Source organism: Lingula anatina, chromosome 2 (assembly GCF_051362555.1).
Source record: "Lingula anatina isolate TDL-2025a chromosome 2, LinAna3.0, whole genome shotgun sequence".
Classification (NCBI taxonomy): domain Eukaryota; kingdom Metazoa; phylum Brachiopoda; class Lingulata; order Lingulida; family Lingulidae; genus Lingula; species Lingula anatina.
In genome coordinates this window covers 14,798,371-14,820,068 of record NC_141768.1, presented here as the reverse complement: position 1 = coordinate 14,820,068, position 21,698 = coordinate 14,798,371, and the positions used below count along the sequence as shown (strand labels likewise).

The following is a 21,698-nucleotide window of genomic DNA, read 5'->3' as shown; positions in this document are numbered from 1 at the left end:
ACACTGCACGCACACATAATCTTGTGATTAGTTTCTACAAAGAAAAGATTTAAGTCTTGAATGTCCAGTTGTGCATTCGTTCTTCGAATCCTTTCAATGTAAATACCGTTGGCAGATTTGGCCTGTTACACACTACGAAAATTTGTTCTAGGCATTAGCATGCTTATTTCCGTTTCGCAAAGAATTTAAGAAGTAACTCAGCTGTTTTTGTTTTTTGTTTTTTTTTGTTTTTTTTCCGGGCTTTTAAGTAAGCCCCCTGAGCAAATTGTGATTGTCTTGGCAATGATTTTAACTCTCAGTGCTTGACAATAGGCCTCTCAGGCACGTCAACTACATTCATTGTGGCCCAATCGTTCGTAAAACACTCTTATACCGATATCACTAAGTCGATTTTACATAGGCGGCTATCTGATTTCAGCAATCAAACAAATTCCAAAATCTTGAGACTTTTGTGAAACAGGCCCTGGGGCAACCATAGTTATGTGAATATTTTTAAAAAGCTTTTTCAGAATCTCTTGATATCTTTCTTCGATATCAGACATTCTGTATCCCTCCATTTCACGAGTACAAAGCCTTTCCTATCATTTCTCTGTTCCTTGCTATGCACGTCTAAAGAACCACTACTGGTATATAATAACACGTGCGCGCGCGTATTAATTCTCTTTTGATTATATCATACACATCGATACAGAGAGGGAAGAGCGATGAGAAAATAATTTTTGCTATCCTGGGTTTACGAGGTAATGACTATTTAAGTCATGTTTCTTCCGTGAAATTCCTGTGAAGATCGATTGCTTTTCTGAGGGATTGAGGATTGGAATGTGAATGCCCAAGCATACATCTGCACATGCGCACAAGGCGTTTCAGCGGTCTGATCAAAGTGTCTCCGAACATATAACAAAGTGTATATCATTAGATAGAAGGAAAACTTTCATTGATTAACATTAAATATTGATTTTAAAGGCACGTACTAACAACAATCTGCGTATGAATTAAAGGTTACTAAAACACATGTGAAAACGTGATCAAAGAAAAGCGTGATTATACATGCTGAACAAGTAAAACGTTCCAATCGAACCTAAAATATTAAATTTAAGAAAAATAAATCCACCAATTCCATAAGGATGAGATGGCTAAAGGAATTACAGAAGTGCACTGATTTGCTTATTTAGATTACACTTGCACAGACACATGCACAGTAATAAGTGTTCGTTGCACACAAATCCGCCCGCATGCCCATTTTTTCGTCGAACCGTTTCCTTACATGTATTCAGTTTTTCCCAAATAGTTACTCAACCATTCGACGAATAAGCCTTTGAAATTACTTGTCCAATTAAATTTAAAAAAAAAGGTTTAGTGTTGATCTTAAATTAGAATTATTTAACCTGAGCAAAACCTACGTCATGCCAGTTTACAAAATAAAACTTAAAGGTCACATGTAACATAATGAATTGCCACTGTACTTTGCCTCGCTATTCTCCACTTAGTCTTTTTTCTACGCAATAGACCAAACAGACATTTGCATTAATTGTAACAGACATCAAAAGAAAAGATCAACCTCCGACTCAAGGCTTCAGTAGCGCTGTCGCTCGCCCTCTCGCCTTCGTGCGCAAGAAAAAACGCGGACACTTCAAGCACAATTTCGAGAGCAATCAACACGCGAAATGAGGCAAAGAATTCACGCGCTTTTAAGACCGAAACCATGATCAATTTGAGGAGTTGGCTATGGTAGTTTTTATTTGGTCTACAGAAAAAGTGAGTCCTTATCCCTAGGTGGAAAAAAAAAAAGAATTATCCAGGATGTCCATACCATTTACACGCGATATCGAACTTCCTCGAATGTATCCAGATTCTCTCCCATCCTTTCTCAAAATACGATGATAACATGTGAAGTCATCCAACATATGCTGTAGTACATGTACATGACCCCCTAGCTGAAACAACAGATTACCTCCCCACATACACACACAGACAAGCAGATAAACCACCTACCCGCCACACACACACACACACACACACACACACACACACACACACACACACTAATTCGGTCAAAAACCATGGGTGACGTTCTCACCCCCTCCTATTAGGCAACAAATAATTACCCCCCTCCCCCCCCGTTCAAAGATCCCCAAAATGTATAACCCCCTACCTTGTGAACATGCACTGATGGTCTGTTATTTGACGTTAGGTTATCACCACCCCTCTCCTCAATACTATTCTACGTTCGTCTTTGCCCATGCATATTAGCCATACTAAAGATACAAGAAAACAACCGTCAAGTCACGCACGCTGAACAAGGCTTGTTTGCGACATGTCATCCCACCCACACCTGTACTGCCTGCCGATATCCATAACTGTTCATCGCTGCGGGGCAAAAAAGCAAAGAAAAAGTTAAAATAGAACATACGCACCTGTTATGAATTGTTCTATAAAAGTCTTGGCTGTAAAGTCCCTGCATCATTTTGGTCATGCAAATTCATCTACACACGTTTTCTCATTATAGTCAATTCAATCCTGTCTTCAGTATCAAGTCGTGCTCTTGGTTTCCAAGCAAATTTTACTGACCAGATCTCCAGTATGCCGGTGACATGTACTGACACGACCCGCCTCACAGCCACCGTTCTTCGTGATGCAATCAAAACAGTGTAATTAATCTCAGCGGGGGTCTATTGACAAGATTGACGTTGAATCTTGTACCGTGCAAGTTGATAGCAGGTGAAGTATATTTTCCGAGCGCGAGCTCGAAGAACTCGCTGGCTGTATCTGAGAACGCGACAATGATGCTGTTCAGAATAATTCGTCAGCTATCGTGATTATGATAAAATGAGCATAAGCTCAACGCGTATATAACTGTAAGCGTGACAGAACTGACGGTCATGCATTCCTTGTATCGGATTAGCGTCACTAAGACTGGGTTCCCACAGATTTAGATCGACCCATATGGATCGACCTAACTCCCTGGGGGTTCACGCTAAATTGCTGTCAGCTTCCGGGAGCTGAGCGCGCACAAAAGTTAATAACCGTAACCCCCTTACAGCTTTTAGTAGGCGGGACAGACATTTAAGCCGGTTAGCTGACAGCAATCTATTGAGAGTCCCCAGGGGGATAGATCGATCTAAATATCTGTGGGAATGGTCTCTAACAGATGTTTAAAGAAGTAAAGGTGTCTTTCTTCATAATTATCACCGTAGGTGTGCTGTAATCCTATGGACTTAACGACGACATGTAATAAGATAAATATGCTTGTTAATATGAAGAGACGTCTACAGACCTCTGAAACCCAGGAGTTAGACTTCTGTAATGAAAAAATTCAACGTTAATTATCTGACACTTTAAGGTATTCATCTGCTTACTTTTCATTAACTCTTTCTTCTGTCTGTATAGCGCAAGTTAGTATATTTATTCTAGCAGGGAATGGTTACGAAATTGAGCGGAGGTGGTAGCCCCCTTTTCCAAAAATATTAATATGTCGAAATAAAACATTGATATTCAGATATCACGAAAACTTTGTTGAAATCCGATTGGTCGATAAACGATGACGTTAGCAAATGGCTACTACTCTTCCGTTAGGCCCTATTAAGAAATACTCTGTGGAGCATTTTTGAGTTTGTTATACACACTTGTAAGTATTATCTACCGTTGCGAATAAAAATGACATGGTTCTACATTTTTATTTCAAATGGAAATGTAAAAAAAATTACGGGAACTCCTTCCATGTGAGCCGCAATACTAAACACAAACCGATCCGCAACCTCAGCAGTAAGTGGCGTTCACCTGACCTCGTCAACATGCTTGAGTGTCAGTATTATAGGCCGGTTGTACAAATAAACGCGGGACAAAGCATTCAGAGGCAAAGGGATATTTTCCAATTCTCAATGCCAGATATTTTCAGGAAAAAGTGAAGTGGTGTTTCATTAAAGATCGTCCGGGTAGACAGTATGCACTATCTCCCGGCGCATCGGTAATTTGATGGAAGTTAGTGGAAGTGCTCTAAACAATGCAGGTATCATATCTGAACGAGGATTGCCTGGGTTATTGTAGTATACATCTTTAATGTGCAAGCGCTCAAATCACCGGTCTCATCTAGTAGTAGATCGCTGCAAAATCCAATTCTAAGACGCAAGCATTTTAAAATCTGATCAGTGCTTAGTATGATACTCTTTCGCTGATATTTGTACAGATTCCGTAGACCCCAAACTTTCATTGTGACAACGCACCTTTTTCATTTCCGCTCTGTACTTCTAGAGAAATTCACAGTGGAGTTTAATTTACATTGGAGTCGAGTCAACATCACGGCGAACTGTATTCTGGGATATTCCAGTTACCCAAGAGACAGATTCCATGGGTTACTCCTGACACTCATTATAATGTAAATTTTATCATGCGTTTTTCACAAGAGTTCAAACTATCATATGGGGTAAGTCATTGTTTGAAAGGAGTGTTACAACTAGCTAAATAGGTCATAAAAACAAGAACCCATACTGTCGCTTATGATCGTCGACTGTCAGTCATTTATTGATTTGAGAACTAGGTTTGACGTACGTGCAATGTGAAATCATAACTTACAGTAAATTGACGCCTCTCGCGCTGTACCTATCTTGGCCACCATTCCCGATTCGAAGACCAAAATTCAGTAATTAAAACGAACATAATTTACTCTGACCTGGATATCAAGTTTACAGACGTCAAGAAATTCACATTTTTGATAATGTATTTATCACTCAAAAAACGATATTCATTTCTGGGGTAATTATAATGGCAATGTTAACCAGATAATATTCAACTTTCTCATCTACATCTCACTCATATTTTCGTTGTACTGGTTAGATAAAACACGGAAGATTCATGTTGCGTGAAAAAAATATGTCGAACAGATTTAATTTGCCCTTCGCAGCTAAAAAAAAACCCTCCGACGATTTGCGACCGCCAACACGAGCGAATTAACCTTGCAATCCATATATGGCAATAGTCGTGACCAGCCAAAATGAAAACCGAAACCGCGATCGATTCGAAATAAATATTTTGCTAAAAGTACATATCCCTTACGTTGTCTCAAAACTTTCTTTGTAGGGAAATACTATGCAATACTAGGCACAGTTGAAATCAACCTGCGTAAATGTGGCCAGAAACCTGCAATTTTACCCGAGCTGTCTGTGTCGAATGGGATCGGAGACCATGCACGTTTGATCTTACGGAAATTCCGTTTCTTCGGTGGTCCATGGGTGAATTTAAAAATAAAAATATATATACTTAAGTACGAGAGAAATTTTCACTTGGTCTTTTATTAATGCCATATTATGGAAATCGACAAATCCCGTAAGGCCTCACTTTGAACAACATTTAACCCCTCTAAATGAACCTTCACTTGTCCAAGGACCGCTCCCCATACCAGCTTAAGAGTAACCGAAATCATTGAATCTTTCGACTTGTCACCGATAAGTGATGCAGAAAATGAAAAACTGGCAAACGGAAATGATACTTCCGGAGGGACAGGATTGTCTAGCCAAGAGAAAAACAATTGCACTAAGTGAATAAATGGTAGCAGGAAATTGCTTAACCCTCCCACTTTTCCCCTACATCTAAATGTGGAACCTTTACATTTTGTATTTTTAGTACTTTCTTCAATGCTAATAATACAACTGTTACTGCCTTATCTATTGAAAAAAATAACACAAAAAATAGAAAGCAAGTGCATGACATCCTGAATAGACTTCCCTTCTCCCATATGTTTTAGAAGAAAAAAGATCGCAATATTACAGTTGACGGAAGAACCATCACTAACTACAACCAGGCTTTAATCAATTTACCCCCGATCTCACGGCAAAACTCAATAGTCTGACCTCAGGAGGGGAATTAATGTCCTAAACTTATTACACTCAAATATGTCCAAAAGCAAGTAGCTCGAAAGGAGAACTCGTAGTAATATAGCGCCTTCCTGCTGCAACGTATAATTCACTGGATTGCAATCCATTGAAAGGTTTCTTTTAGGTGGATATTGCTTCGTACAAATATGGGTCTTTATTTCGTAATGCTTCATTATTTCCTTTAGAGAATGTTTTGACGGACTTCGTTGCACACGATGCTTATGGATTTACACTGCCTTCGTGCCCCAAGGTCGCAAAGTCTACAAAATGGCTGACAGCTCAGCATGTACAACCAGCAATGAAACATAACCAACCACATAAACTAAGTGACGAATGATATTCAGCATGTTTACAATACAAGATATTTGGAAAGCTTTTTATAAAGCCCCTTTCCCCCGGCGCTCACTAGTGTTTTGTATTTGACATGACAAAAGACACATGTCCGTAGCTATGATTAGCATTAATGAGCGTGGAGTGAAGAAGGCAGTTAAAGTAAAGACGAGAGGGGGGTGGGGGGTGGGGGGGGGGGGGCAAGGCTGCGGTTGGAGGGGGGGGGGGGGACAAGCAGGCAGCAGATCGCTAACAGTGTCGAGAAATGTAAGGGAAAATAAAACCAGGTGAATTTCTGCAAATATATACATATTTATATTTTTTTAATGAAAAAATTCGTTTCTTAAAAACATTAAAAAGGTCGATCCTCCACAAAATTGTGCGACGTTAGGAGTACAATCACGCATTTTCGTTTCTTTAATTTTAGGACAAGTATCAGAGGAGATTCACTTAACACGCAGTTATTGGAAACAAAGATTAGTACATCAGTATATATAAACTGGACTTCGCCCAAAACTGCTAAAAATGAATGTGTTAGGAGTAGTGCGGGGTTGCTGCGTCACTTCTACTAGATCATTGCAGTAGTGCTAACACTATTTGGTGAACATGTATTCTATAGGTGCATTGGATACCACCGTACCACTGACTCGGAATAATAAGCAAGGAAACAGTTATAGCAAAAAATTGACCATGTACATTATATCTATTGCACCGGGTTTAAGTTATGTACGTGGTCTTTATATTTCTCTTATTTATGCTTCATGCTATTTTTTGTTCTTATAAAAAACTAAAATAAAAAATGGGAATACCAAAAAAATTCATCAAAACATTTCATTTTTGTAATCGTTTTTAAACCTGGTCAGCCCATCACAGAATAACTAAATTTATCTTGATATCTTGATAAAATAATTCTCCTCTCTGGCATGTAACAAACGAAAAAACCATGACCTCACAGTGTGGATATCAGGTAACTGTACAACATAACAAAGGCGTAGCACAACCCAACAAAGTCATCTTGGTTTTCCTGGACTTATGTCAACAAGAAGTAACTCAATTAACAGGTGGGCAGCTATACTTTATTTCATCGATCGGGCCGGTTTATCGTAGCGCTCTTTGGCGGTTTATCGGTTTGTCAATTAACGATGAAGATTAATTATATTGCGGAGGTGCTAAGCAGTAAGTTCCCTTGTAAGTTCAAATAAATACAAGCAACGATCAGTTACAGAAGATTGCGCAATGGATGTTGGGTGAATTAAAAGTACATTTATGTTTTCATGAATCAAAACTACGCTTTTGGTGAAACTTTGAGAAGATATAATTAGTTTATGGAAATAATTGCTCATTATGAAGAATTGTAAGTGCACGCTGTTAGTATTGTATTGTTTGGTTTTATTGGTCCATCCGTCTTTTTCCACATCGACGATTCTGGGGGACATGACTTCAGCGTCTGTCCGAATTCCAGACAGCACGGGCGTCACACAAACTCAGCCATCCACGAGGGAACTGATTGAAATCGTAAGTACTTTGGCTACTGAAACAACGCCAACTGTTACAGTAACAGTGACCGTTACTGTGACAGTCACCGTTACAGCTACGGCAAAGAGTACGTTCACAACATCAGCAATGCGCAATGTATTCACAACCTCAACTGATTCAGCTTCAGTTGAGCCAATACTACCAACTACCAGCGTATCAGCCTTGGACACTGTCCCAGGGGGCACCCTTCTTCTTCAAAGCACGCGATTAGACGTGCCATTGGCTGCGACAGAAAGAGAAAATGCTTTTAAACCGACAACAGCCGTGTCAAGTCCTTCGTTTTTCAGTGTTCCTGTTGGATATTTTAGCTCAGGGAATTCGGAAATTATAAGAACTAATACACCGCCATCTACTGACAAAAATGTTGATTCAGTAAAGCCATCAGATGCATTCACTTACGCAGAACACATCACGGCATCAGCAGTGGCATCTTTGGACACTTTGATGTATATCCCTTCTGTATCCCGGTCAAATACTTCCGCCCTTGGGATAACGACGCAGGTTGAGACAGCTGATGGAAACACAAAGGAGAACGTATTCAGCAGTTCAAGTTTCACATTCTCTTTAAAACTTGGAGCGGGATCGTTTGCTGACAAAAACCCCGCTCAGTCATCCCAAAGCGTTTTGAGATCAATGGATATACCGCGATATGATTCAATGTCATTTTTCCACTCATCTTTCCCAACTTCAGTCGGGGCTCCATCATCGTATGGTTTATCGCCATCCTTCAGTGAAACGGTCCACCCATCAACCACATCACTAGGCCATTCGTCTGAACTAACCACATTCCTTGCCCTTACATCTGAACAAATCACATCCCTCAGCCTTCTGTCTAAACCAAACACATTCCTTAGCCTTCCATCAAAACCAACCTCATTTCTAAGTCTTATTGATCCAACCACAACCATAAACAATCAACATGATACCAACCTAACCTTGTCATCTGACCCAACCACATTCCTAAGCCATAAGTCTGAACCAACCACATCCCAATGGCTCACACCTGCACCATCCCAAAGCTTCCCATCTGAATCAAGCACACCTCTAAGCCTTCCATTTGAACCTACTGCAACTTTAAGCCTTCCATTTACACCAACTTCATCCTTAATACCTCCATCTGAACCAATCTCTTTCTTAAGTTTTCCATCTGAACCAATCCCATCCGTGAGCCTTCCATCTAAGCCAATCACAACTCTCAGTCTTCTGTCTGAACCATCCTCATTCTTAAGCCTTCCAAATGAAACAACAAAAACCCTAAGCCTTTCATCTGAACCTACCTCATTCCTGGGCCTTCCATCTGTACCTACCTCATTCCTAAGCCTTCCTTCTGAACCTTCCTCTTTACTAAGCCTTCCATCTGAACCTACCTCATTCCTAAGCCTTCCATCTGAACCTACCTCATTCCTAAGCCTTCCTTCTGAACCTACCTCATTTCTAAGCCTTCCTTCTGAACCTACCTCTTTACTAAGCCTTCCTTCTGAACCTTCCTCTTTCCTTAGCCTTCCATCTGAACCACCCACACCCATGAGCATTCCAACTGAACCAATCACACCCCTCAGTCTTCTTTTTGATCAAACCTCATCTCTTTACCCACAATCTGAGCCAGCCACATTCTTAAGCCTTCAAACTGCATCATCTGAATTAACGAAATCATTAAGCCTTCCATCTGAACCAACTGAATCTTTAAGCCTTCCATCTGAACCACCCACACCCCTGAGCATTCCAACTGAACCTATTACACCCCTCAGTCTTCTTTTTGATCAAACCTCATCTCTTAACCCACCATCTGAGCCAGCCACATTCTTAAGCCTTCAAACTGAATCATCTGAATTAACGAAATCATTAAGCCTTCCATCTGAACCAACTGAATCTTTAAGCATTCCGTCTGAACCACCCACACCCCTGAGCATTCCAACTGAACCAATCACACCCCTCAGTCTTCTTTTTGATCAAACCTCATCTCTTAACCCACAATCTGAGCCAGCCACATTCTTAAGCCTTCAAACTGAATCATCTGAATTAACGAAATCATTAAGCCTTCCATCTGAGCCAACTGAATCTTTAAGCCTTCCATCTGAACCACCCACATCCTTAAATCTTCAATCTGAACCAAGCACACCATTTAGCTTTTCATCTGAAGGAACTCCACTCCCAGTCTTGTCATCTGAAACTACCCTTCCCCTAAATAGCTTTATATCTCAACTAACCACTACCTCAGGCCTTTTATATGGCTCTTCTCATTTCCTAATTGTTTCATTGGCTACCACCTCATTCCTTAACCCCTTAACTGAAACTACCCCACTCCTACATCTATCAACTGCAACTATCCCACTTCCAAGTCCCCTACCTAAATTCACCACATCCTTTAGTCTTACATCTCAAGCTGCTACCTCCCCAAACCCCTCATCTCAAGCAAACCAACTTTTAAACATTACAGTCCTCACTGCCTCATCAGATGTAACCAGTCTACCTCAATCTTCACCTGCAAGGGCTTTTACTGCATCTTTACTTGCAACTGTATCAGCTACCTCCCACAGGACAACTACTTCAGGTACCCACTGGATAAGACATACCTCCCTTAATGGCAATCTCTTCCATTCTACCTCTTCAAGTGTTTTTTACTCATCCTTTGTACCAGTAGATACCCTGCCCCTTAGCTCTATACATTCAACACCACCACATGCCTCTGGTCACTTGTACTCAACATCAGAGCCCATAAGTTATAACAGTATTATCTCAGCAATTAAGACGCCAAGTGCTGTTACAGTAGTAACTTCCACAGCTCTTAGTGCCCAAACTTCAACACTCTCAAGCAAAACATATTCACCTTTGACTTCATCACATGTCATCTCCCCTTCTATGACAACCCAAGGGATGATACTTACTACATCTACCCATTCAGTGTTTATTAGTCCACCAAAGACTATCCCTAATATTTCAATAAATCCCACATCATCATCACCATCAACCTCTACAACTTATAATCAAACTGACACTTTTCAAGACATAACAGTGTCTCTTGAACCGGGGACTTTACCTGACTGGGCATTCATCTTTGTTGTTATTGGCATTTTGCTGACAGTGGGACTACTGCTGCTGATTTATTACAAATGGTAAGTTCACGCTTATGTGATAAATTTTTACATGGTTGTGTCCAATAAATATTGTACTCAAGTTCCTAAAAAACAGGACATCGAAGATTTTTTAAATCTTATTTTTCTTTGTTAAAGTGAGGATTTTTGTGTGACAACCAGAGGAAAAATACTTGCTACATCCTTAAACCCAATAAGCAAATAGTTGTACAATTCAAAAGATAATTATTATGATAAATTAATTGCTTATTTAGATATCACATCAATCAAGACAATGCACTCACCTGCTTGGAGTTGGCAATACAAAATAATGATTCTCTGGCCTTGTATATTGTCTTTCCATAGTTTTACCTGCATTCCTTTTTTTTTTTAATTTATGAGACCTCACAGGGAAAAAATATCAAGATACAAGAAAGAACAGATTGTCGTCAATCGGAAATTAAAAGACTCCTCCTTCAGCTTAAGTTCTTTATAACCAGTCCATCATAAATGTACATTAACTTACTAAATATCTCACCCCTTATGTAGCTATAGCACTTCACACTGATGTACATCAATGACAGAATAAACACAGTTAGGCTTATTAAGTAATTAATTCTCCAAATGGATATCTAGAATAAATTCCCTACTTTGAAAGACCCAATTGTAGATGAATAATTGGACCATATGGTTGTAAAATGATATCAATGACATCTTGAAACTATAATGATGCCTCACCTAACCAGCATTAGCAAGAAACCATTTACAAATATCACTTATGTTCACAAAAGAGAAGTTTTTCATATGTTAAGGATGCTAATTTTAATTGTTATTACTTTCTTATAGTTTCAGAAAAAGGCCACCAATGCCAGAGAGCAGTCCGTCCTACGAAACTAAAGAGGAAACCATACCAGCCCCTGATGAGGTCATCCTCTCCTCACCACCAGCTGCTCTTACCTTCCCAGAATTTTTCCATAATCCACCACTTTCACATGTACCACTGAGACTGGATAAGAACCAAAGACTACTTAAACCTATCAGTTTTTCTACTTTTCACAGTTCAGAGTTGAAAACACAACTAATGACTAATTCCAAGAAGAGAATATCAAGCAAACGCCCACCTGTTCTTGGTGTATCAGGGAAAACTGGACTTCTCCAGCCCTTAACTATCCACCCAGAGAATCCTCCAGAGATCTCTAAAAGGCAGGGCTTACTACCTCCATTGACAACCTCCCTCAGGACTGTTCCAGAAACAACCACCTCAAACAGACCAGGGTTATCAACATTGCTGACTGTGTTGCCAAAAAGTGGCTCCTCAGATGTGTGACCCAGTATTGAATTTAATGACATACATGTATTTACAATGAAGTTAAGTCAGTTTTCAAATGAAACAAACATTGCCACCTCATTTTAATTACTTTGAATTCACCTTTTTATTTTAAAAAACATAATATAAGAGAAAAATTATTTACATTATTGTAGACAAAATCATTATATGTTAGTTACCAGATGCTTCAATACAATAGAATAGAAAACTAACTTGTCTTGGAATTGTTGTAAACAAAATTTTGGAGTGCAGTTGTGTGTGTGTTTTTGTGTTACTTAATAGTTTTTAACGAAAAATATATATTTTTATCATACTGATATGAATATACAGATATTCATTAGACAATTAATAATTGACTAATCAAAGAGTCTCCAAGGCATTTCAAAGTGATAGCTCTCAACTGGCAAAATGTTTGCATTTTGTTTTTACTTTTAGATCATAGTCCTTCTGTTTATTCTATGAGGTCAAGGAGTAAATCTTTTAATAACCTCGCCTCGTAAGTTGCTGTGGTTTTGCCTGGGTGAAGGTTGCCTTCTTCCAGAGGTTGCTCCACAATGGTTTTCACATCCCGCCCATAAACTAAAAATGAAACAGTAAAGAATTCAATGAACAATGAAAAAATACTCAAAGCCATTTATAAGTGATGTCTTAATCCGTTCATTCATGTTCAAAGTTTTCACAAAATTGCATGGAACTATCTTTAACTTTTCATTGTTTCTCGGTGCAACTCGCACACAACCACCCACTTGCAAAATTTACTTTTTATTTTCCTTTGCATACTTTCTGAAGACAAAGAATTACTCCATTTGGCACATGCCTTATGTATCCGAAGTACACCTTCACAGGAGTGCAAAATTATCAAACATATTCTTCTTAACAGTATAAAAATACTTATAGACACAAACTCAATATGCTGCAAGCTTATTTACCTTCACAGTGCTCCAAGAATTGAATGCACTCCTGTATCACACCATCCCTGATCATGATCATGTGCTTGGCCATGTTCTCAATCATGGAGAGGAAACACCTCTTGGCATAAAACCAGGTGTCTGTTCCCAGTTTCTTGTTGTATGGCTCCAGACTCTTTATCACACGGGAGATTCCAAACTCATAGTTTCCTTTGGCACAGTACAAGGTTCTGAAGTGTAGCCACATAATAAATTACAGACTTCATACACTGATTAATAAATGACCTTTTTTCGATACGGCAGACTTCACATTCTTTAAGACCAGATTTGTATTTCTGTTTTGCAAACATTCAAGTTAGGTGATCGTAATATAAGTTTCAGATAATACTAAAAAAAAAAAAACCCTTCTAATAGGCTTTAAACAATAATTTGCTTTAGTCTACCGTACACCTTAAAGTCTTACCAATTACAAATATTATTGTCAGTCTTAAGCAAAAACCAAAGGCCAGAAAAAAATCTTCAATAAAGAATTTAAGAACTCAAAGTATTTTCTTTTACTGAATATGTTCCACAAAAAATGTGTTCAAATTCAAAAAAATTCATAAATTATAAAAATGGCATTTCAAAATTACGTATAACCTGTCATCATATAACAATGACTGTTATGTCCTCTTACCCTATGACTAAGTTGACAATACAGAGATGGTAAATCTTCTTATCTGGGTCATCATATGCAACCTGCTCCTCTTCTTTCTCTATCTTCCTCATTAACTCCTCAGCCTATCAGATTGACATCATACAGAATTAACGATAGTTTGATAGTCTATTTAAAATGTGTGCTACTGAAACACAATTCACCTGCTAGTTTTTGTATGTGTAATCACAATGCAATTAAACAACTCTGATTTAAACACTGTCACTGACATATTGACATCTGTTATAAAAATAAATTAACCATTTTCAAGAAAAAATATACATAATTTAGGCAATAATGAAAATATAATTAGCATGAGGTTTATTAGCTACAATAAAATATACAACAGGAATATTTATTGATGGAGATTACAAATTCCTGAACTATCAACCTACCTCTTCATTCTGACTGGTCATAATGTATGAAACACAGAGGTTTGCCAGGACTATTGCACTGACACTTAATATCTGAAAAAATCAATATAAGTAATTTCAATGAAATCCTTAAGTATAATTAGAACTAAACAATTCAGTAGGATTTAAGAAAAAGAAATTGTTATCATCAACAAAAAGGTATTACTTATTAAATAATTATTGATATTTTTTTACTACAGGCTCATTAACTCTTACAGAAATAGAAGTACCATATTATAAGTATATAAAAATCAATCACATAATCTCAATTAATTTTAAAACTAGAGCAGTCTCATTATAGACTTACATTTTCATAATTTTTCTTTACTATAGGCTCATAAAATCCTGTAGCTTCTTTGAACTTATTTTCTTGCATGAACAGGACATGTGCCACATTGAGTTTCCAAACATCATTTTCATTGCAAAATTCCACAGATTTCCTGAAAACTTTTTCCACTTGTTGGTAGTTTTCCATGTCCCAGTATATCTTTGCCTGTTGCATCAGGATAGGAATGTATCTAAAGAAGTTTAAATTATCTTCCATTATGAATGTTTAACAACAGCACTGAGAGTTTTCCCCATATATAATTGATTTCAACTAAGATGAACTTAATTAACATAAATCCAAATAAAAAAACAATTAATAAAAAATAAAACTGCTACTTCTGGCACTGTGTATGAATTGACACAAACCTTTCCAAAGCCTCATCATAGTCATTGACAGACTTCTTCACAGCCTCATCATCATGACTCTGGCGTGCCTCTTGAACCTGTAGGTAAAGTAAAAAGTTGAAAGTATTTCCTATAAAAACGGTTTGCACCAAACCTGAATGAGAAAAATTCATTTTTTCCCTTGCCCGTGTTTGCTTCAGAGGAAAAATGGTAATTTCCTTTCACCTGTCTGAATGAGTTGTATATCACGCATGTACATGTGTGTGTGTGTGTTACGTAAACTTCCTTGTGTGTGTATTAATTAGTACACATACACTAAAACAACATTTGTAAACATATGTATAAGCAACTGAACCTATAAGTACTCTACCCACCTGCTTTGTCAATTTTCGCAGTATTTCAGTCTGCTGGCTGGCCATCTCATCCAGTCTCCTGTAAGCCTCCTCTGGAGATGTCTGCCTGGTTATCACAGCTTCAAGGAAATGATACAGGTACTGAAAGATAAAATGATCCACATATATATAACTGTTGTACACATACACACACACATGCACCCATGCACACACGCATGCACACAAACACACACTATGGAAAAATATGGTACATGAACAACTGAGTCAAAACAAAAAAGTCAACAAACTATGACTCCAACATCTCTTTTTTTCATGCCATCCTCCTAGACACCCACACACATTTTCATCCCCTTGTTTTACAAAGATTATCCAAGATAGGTAGATAAAGCATAAATTCTTACAGGTGTGAGGTACTTGTCTGTTAGATGCATGTTTTCTGCCAGGACATCTGCTGCCAGGTCATAGTACTACACAGGAAGAAAAAATATGCAACAGTGATATGCTGTTGCTAAAATGATTTCATGTTCAATTAATCTTTAATTTACTATTAAGCTAGGTTGTTCTGGCCTTTAAATATCAAAATAAGATATAATTATCACTTTCTTAAACATAAAGACTTAATGGTTTTAATATGAGAATGAGGCAAACTTACATGGTCAGTTGTATTATAGCAAGACAATGACATAACTTGAAACAAACCTCATATTTAATATACAGCAACAGAAGATTCCCAAATGTTTCCGGTGGGAAGGGATTTTGCTGGAGTAAAAATTGGAATTTTTCAAATCCCTGTGTTGGACTGGTCTCCATATTCATGAGTGCCTGGTTGTGAAGGGTGGCAGCGTCCAGTTCTTCTTCAGAGCGAGGAGGCATGTCTGTCAGAGCTTCACAGGCCGCTTCATCTGGAGATGCACACATTGACAGTGAACAGTGAAATCTCTCTTTTACTTTTCAATAAATCTTACACTGTACAATTCTAAAATAATTTTACTTTGGAATCTTGGGGGTTTTCAAAGCTTGAAAAAACATCATCCCATTTTAATTTTTGATGCTTATTATTTTCAAAGTATTCATCATCCCACATTTTGGAGCTTATTTTTTCAAAGTATTCATCATCCCACATTCTGACTCCTCTTTTTAAAATAAGTGTTAACCATGCACATGTGCAGCATGCAGTTTTTGTCTGCATTTAATCCTGATTTCAAGCTAATTAGACTCACAATTTTTCAGTTGGTATTCAATGGCTGCCTTCAAGTTAAATGCTTCAATGAGTGCAGTCTCATGAAGAGTTAGAGTGTTGCCCACACTGCGGACATCTATCCCTTCTGTTGTCATCCCAACACTCAATTCTGAAATAACAGTAAAAAGATAAACTGCAATGTTACACCAAATACCATCTTCTGCTGAATGTTACACTGATTTTAAAACCTAACCCACAACAAGGAAGCAGGCAACTACTGGAATGGCAACTCCATAATCACTAAATCTGACTGATGATATCATTTAAAGTGGTTCCCTGTGAGCATAATTAAAATGGAAATGCACACTCCAGCTGAGTTCCAACCTGATCCCTGACACACATACACACACCTACACATGCAAGCATGCTCCCACACATGCACATATATATATTTAGCTATAGCATAACATATACAAACCTGGATGCTCTCTGATCCCTTTCTCAATGATATCAGCTATATGTTTGAGGGCTGGTGCATACTGTTTCATCATATAATGACACAAGGCTATGTTGTACGACAAGTCAGCCTTGTAACCCACAACCTGCATGGCTGTCATGAACTTCTGACATGCTTCGTCATAACGATTCTCCTGAAAAATATTAAGTTAAATAATTCATAAATACTTTGGCTGTCGTTTTATAAATATCAAATACATGGAAACATCTCTTTTCTGGTTTATTTCTTCACTACACATATCCAAGGCTTGCTATCAAGGGAAAGGTGGATATAAACAAACAAAAAACTGATTACAAGCATTTATTGATAAGTGCACACTTATTTTCAATCTTAAAGCTTTACAAATAGCTGAAAAATGAAAATCTATCACTTATTAGGGATAAATGACCTGAATGTCAAGTTGGCACCATCTTTGCTTCAACTATTTATCTTAAATTTTTAAAGAAAAGGAACACTTGGGCAAAATGCCTTCCCAACCAAACTGAATCATGATGTTATCATATCATTTGTTTAAAATACATCATGCAATATTTAAAATGCCTTACCTTGAACAAGAGACATCCGAGGTTGATCTCAGTATCTGGGTCATCGGCAGGACATTGTTCTACAAGGCTCTGCAATAACAAACACTGCATTACAACTTACAACACAGTAATTTAGGCTCTACATAAAAAATCATGTCTCTATTCACTTGGCATTTTGCATGTTGAAGTTGAGCTACAGTTCTTTATATCATGCTTACCTTAGCACCCTGAAAGTCTTCCTCACCATATTTGATGGCAGCTTGCATTTTGACTATCTGCAAATGTTAAGATGACACAATTAATTACTGTGATTATTAAGTGATCCACATGCTATTTTCAGTAAAACAAAAGGTAAATGTAGATTATTTTTGAATTTTAAAAGCCAACTTAGCCAAAAATATGAATATACAGTTAAAAGTAATTAAGTTATCAAAAATATTTCCCATTTATATTACCTACAAACATTTGTCATAAAGTCTGCACATTATTACATGTCTAACATACAGTGACAATATGCATGTAAAGATGATACTTACATTACCCTGATATTCTGGCTTATCTATCTGACAAGCCACCTTCATACTTTCTGCATACAGGCAAGCTTTGTACAAGGACTGTGCATAGTACAGTTTGTACTCTTCTACCTCAGGGTAATTGATAGTCAGTTGTTCATAGCAGTCTGATGCATTCACAAAGTCCTGTTGCTGGTAGTAACAGTAACCCAGCAATGACAGAGCTGCCCTGGACTAAACAAGAAAATAACAGCATGGAAGAATCTTAGAACATGTTTCAATGGTACTAAAAATCTAATAAATACATGTATTTAACTCTCATTAATACATCTACAAAAATCATATTTCAAAACAAAAATTTACCTATTAATAACAAGTTTACTACTGACAAAACTTAATCACAAATCTGAAAAAATGAAAACTATTCAAACATTATAGACTTGGTGTGAAATATTGCAAGGTGTATTTTTAAGGTGTATTTAAAATTTACTACTGTAGCATGTGTAATAATTGTAAAAGAAAAAAATATTAAACATTTTAAGAATGCTAAGTTTTACTAAAAACTTGAATTATTCAAGACAATTAAATCTTTGAAAGTCTAATAATAGGTCTAAAAAGACTTACTATATATCAAACACACAGTGCCAGTTAATATATATATATATATATATATATATATATATATATATATATATATATATACCTGCAATAGTACATTTTATATTTTTTGGTATTTGGCTGAACACCAAACTAGCCAAAGCACATTTAGAGTGTTCAGTAAATTCCACGTTTGCAATGTAAATTAAAGCACAAGAGGTTGTGGTATTTACCCTTGCATTTCTTTGGAGTTGGTCATTAAGAATTTGGACTGCTTCATTGTATCTTTGATCTTTAATCTGTAAAAATATAGAACATTTTTCAATTTTAATAAAAAATATATTCTAGAACTTAGAATTACTGGTACATGTTTGTAGGTTATTCAGGCTCCAGTCCAGCTGCTGTGTTCATCTCTTCAAAAATATTGCCACCGCTTGATATATGTTATCATTAAAATATTACTTTCAAGGTTTATGAAAGCATATGTGTGTGTGTGTGTGTGTGTGTGTGTGTGTGTGTGTGTGTGTGTGTGTGTTGTCACGCTCGGCTGTCACCTTGATTGGATAGTAAACGGTTGTCGTAAAATCGCTAAAAGATATTAAAACCCGGTGCATAAACTTGAAAACCACCTAGGACAACCTTAGACTGCCACATTAATCCAATACAATGCAAAAATAAACTATAACAAGTGGTTAAAGCCTTCAAACCGAATGTCGTAAAGTCCCCATATACCTCCATAGAGACAATAAAATATAGTAAGCTTCTGAAACAAGATAAATCCAGTTCCAACATAATAATCGAAATAAAATACTGCCGGGCATCGGAGCGGCCTAAAACTTGGCACGCTTACCGCTAATACTGCAGGCTACATCATCCCGTCGCTCGTTTGTAAATTCCGTGCATGGCATACGCACAATCAAACCGTATATCCAAATTGCACCTCTGATGTTTGAATTAGTCCTCTACGCTATTCAAATCAAGAAGTGACGTAACCGCAGAGGTCACCGTACACCGGGCTTACGAAAAATAAGCCATGCCATTGGACAATGCGACCTCTGCGGTTACGTCATTTCCTGAATTGGATTGTAGAGAGGACTAATTCAAACATCAGAGATGGAATTTGGATATACGGTTTGATTGTGCGTATGCCATGCACGGAATTTACAAACGAGCGACGGGATGATGTAGCCTGCAGTATTAGCGGTAAGCGTGCCAAGTTTTAGGCCGCTCCGATGCCCGGCAGTATTTTATTTCGATTATTATGTTGGAACTGGATTTATCTTGTTTCAGAAGCTTACTATATTTTATTGTCTCTATGGAGGTATATGGGGACTTTACGACATTCGGTTTGAAGGCTTTAACCACTTGTTATAGTTTATTTTTGCATTGTATTGGATTAATGTGGCAGTCTAAGGTTGTCCTAGGTGGTTTTCAAGTTTATGCACCGGGTTTTAATATCTTTTAGCGATTTTACGACAACCGTTTACTATCCAATCAAGGTGACAGCCGAGCGTGTGTGTTGTTTATGCTTTCATAAACCTTGAAAGTAATATTTAAATGTTAAACAATATAAAGTATCATAAACACATGCAATTAACCAAATAACAGGACTAGTACTATCAAATGGCTGATCCCTGATTGCCAATTTTGCAACAACAAACACTGCAAATTTCTGGCTTACCATTGAGTACACCGTCGCTGTTGCCTCGCCTTCTTTTAACTGCAGTGCTGCCATCATTTTGACAGATTGTTTTGCTCTACTTGAAATTAAATGATTGGGTTAAATGAATATAATTGTCTCTGAAAGCTTCCTTCACAACCAGCGGATTTACTTCTCAAAGAATTTATACATCTGCGCATGTGCAAGGATGACAGTCCTAAATTTTGAATTCAAGCATAGATTTTCTTTCATGTGCTATGGCGATAAGTTTGACTGCTCAGTATGTACGCCTTAAGTCTGACTAATACCTTATAGATGTAGGTTTCTATATCAATTTGATGAAATTTCACAAAAAAGCGTTTCAAAATGTATCAATGAAGCTTTTCTTGATATTTTATCTTAAAGACCAGCAGGTGCTGCCATCTGTTGCATACAAGACAAACTAGCAAAAATGGCATTGATTTCTGTGTTGGCGCAGAATGCTGCAGTGCTCCCTTCTAAATATATTATATAAATAATTTCAGATATTGATTAATCGTATGGGTTTTGTTATAGATAAAATTGAAGGGGTGTCAGTGTTACTTTTCTTATTTTTTTTATTTAGAATTTAAGACCACTGAGCACAGACTTTCTTTCATATGTTATGATGATAAATTGGACTGCTCAATTTGTACGCATTAAGCCTGAGTAATACCTTATAGATGTAGGTCTCTGTATCATTTTGATGATATTTCACATTTAATGCGTTATAAAATGTATCAATGAAGCTTTTCTTCATAATTTCTCTTAAAGACCAGCAGGTGCTGCCATCTGTTGCATCCAAGACACACTAGCAAAAATGGCATTGATTTCTGTGTTGACGAAGAATGCTGCAATGCTCCCTTCTAAACATAAATTATATAAATAATTTCAGATATTGATAAATCGTGTGGGTTTTGTCATATATAAAATTGAAGGGATGTCAGTGTTACTTTTCTTATTTTTTTTATTTAGAATTTAAGACCACTGAGCATAGACTTTCTTTTATATGTTATGATGATAAGTTTAACTGCTCAATTTGTACACATTAAGCCTGAGTAATACTATACCTTATAGATGTAGGTTTCTGTATCATTTTGATGATATTTCACATTAAAAGCGTTATAAAATGTATTAATGAAGCTTTTCTTGGTATTTTCTCTTAAAGACCAGCAGGTGCTGCCATCTGTTGCATCCAAGACAGTTGACACAAGGAGTTACTCCTTGGTCTCCTTGGTTGACAGATCCACTGCCGCAATGCCCCCTTTTAAGCATAAATTATGTAAATAATTTCAGATATTGATAAATTGTATGGGTTTTGTTATAGATAAAATGGAAGGGATGTCAGTGTTACTTTTCTTATTATTTTTTTTTTAATTAGACTACCTGGTGCTAATTCAGAAGAAAAGTTTTTTGACAATACCAGTTTAACATGAAAATCTTAATCCCATGAAAATCCGACTTCCCCAGTCCACATTTCATAATGAAAATTTGACTCTAATGTACATCCACTTATGTT

General features: G+C 37.2%; 3 protein-coding genes across 5 annotated transcripts in view; 1 reads left to right on the top strand and 2 right to left on the bottom strand.

Annotated features, from left to right (window-relative positions):
* Positions 1-2,587, bottom strand: part of LOC106154520 (guanylate cyclase 32E) — a 33,528-nt gene extending 30,941 nt beyond the window's left edge. For 2 of the 3 annotated variants that reach the window (XM_013528882.2, XM_087004933.1), the window contains exon 1: positions 2,415-2,587. The gene's annotated coding sequence lies outside the window, so the exon portion shown is untranslated. Of the gene's footprint in view, positions 1-2,152; positions 2,331-2,414 lie in introns of those variants that run through there. The other variant, XM_087004931.1, reaches the window with a different exon arrangement.
* Positions 2,583-12,131, top strand: LOC106154575 (uncharacterized). Its single transcript, XM_087004934.1, has 2 exons — positions 2,583-2,718; positions 11,651-12,131. The coding sequence occupies exon 2, from the start codon at positions 11,670-11,672 to the stop codon at positions 12,129-12,131; it is 462 nt and encodes a 153-aa protein (XP_086861060.1). The 5' UTR covers positions 2,583-2,718; positions 11,651-11,669.
* Positions 12,132-12,209: 78 nt separating this feature from the next.
* On the bottom strand, positions 12,210-20,368 carry LOC106154574 (intraflagellar transport protein 70A). Its single transcript, XM_013528965.2, has 16 exons — positions 20,183-20,368; positions 18,735-18,800; positions 17,929-18,138; positions 17,611-17,667; positions 17,414-17,482; positions 16,830-17,001; positions 16,392-16,520; positions 15,871-16,073; positions 15,573-15,638; positions 15,193-15,312; positions 14,840-14,916; positions 14,454-14,664; positions 14,129-14,200; positions 13,716-13,819; positions 13,061-13,269; positions 12,210-12,710 (listed from the first exon to the last, which is right to left on the bottom strand). Exons 1-16 carry the CDS (start codon positions 20,237-20,239, stop codon positions 12,583-12,585), a joined length of 1,950 nt encoding a protein of 649 aa, XP_013384419.1. The 5' UTR covers positions 20,240-20,368; the 3' UTR covers positions 12,210-12,582.
* Between the last annotated feature and the right edge of the window lie 1,330 nt (positions 20,369-21,698).

Coding starts and splice junctions, on each gene's coding strand:
- LOC106154575 (XM_087004934.1), top strand. CDS start 11,670: ATGCCAGAGAGCAGTCCGTCCTACGAAACTAAAGAGGAAACCATACCA.
- LOC106154574 (XM_013528965.2), bottom strand. CDS start 20,239: ATGATGGCAGCACTGCAGTTAAAAGAAGGCGAGGCAACAGCGACGGTG. Junction 13,820..14,128: donor TGACCAGTCAGAATGAAGAG/GTAGGTTGATAG, acceptor TCAATCTGATAG/GCTGAGGAGTTAATGAGGAA. Junction 12,711..13,060: donor ATTCTTGGAGCACTGTGAAG/GTAAATAAGCTT, acceptor TTTCATTTTTAG/TTTATGGGCGGGATGTGAAA.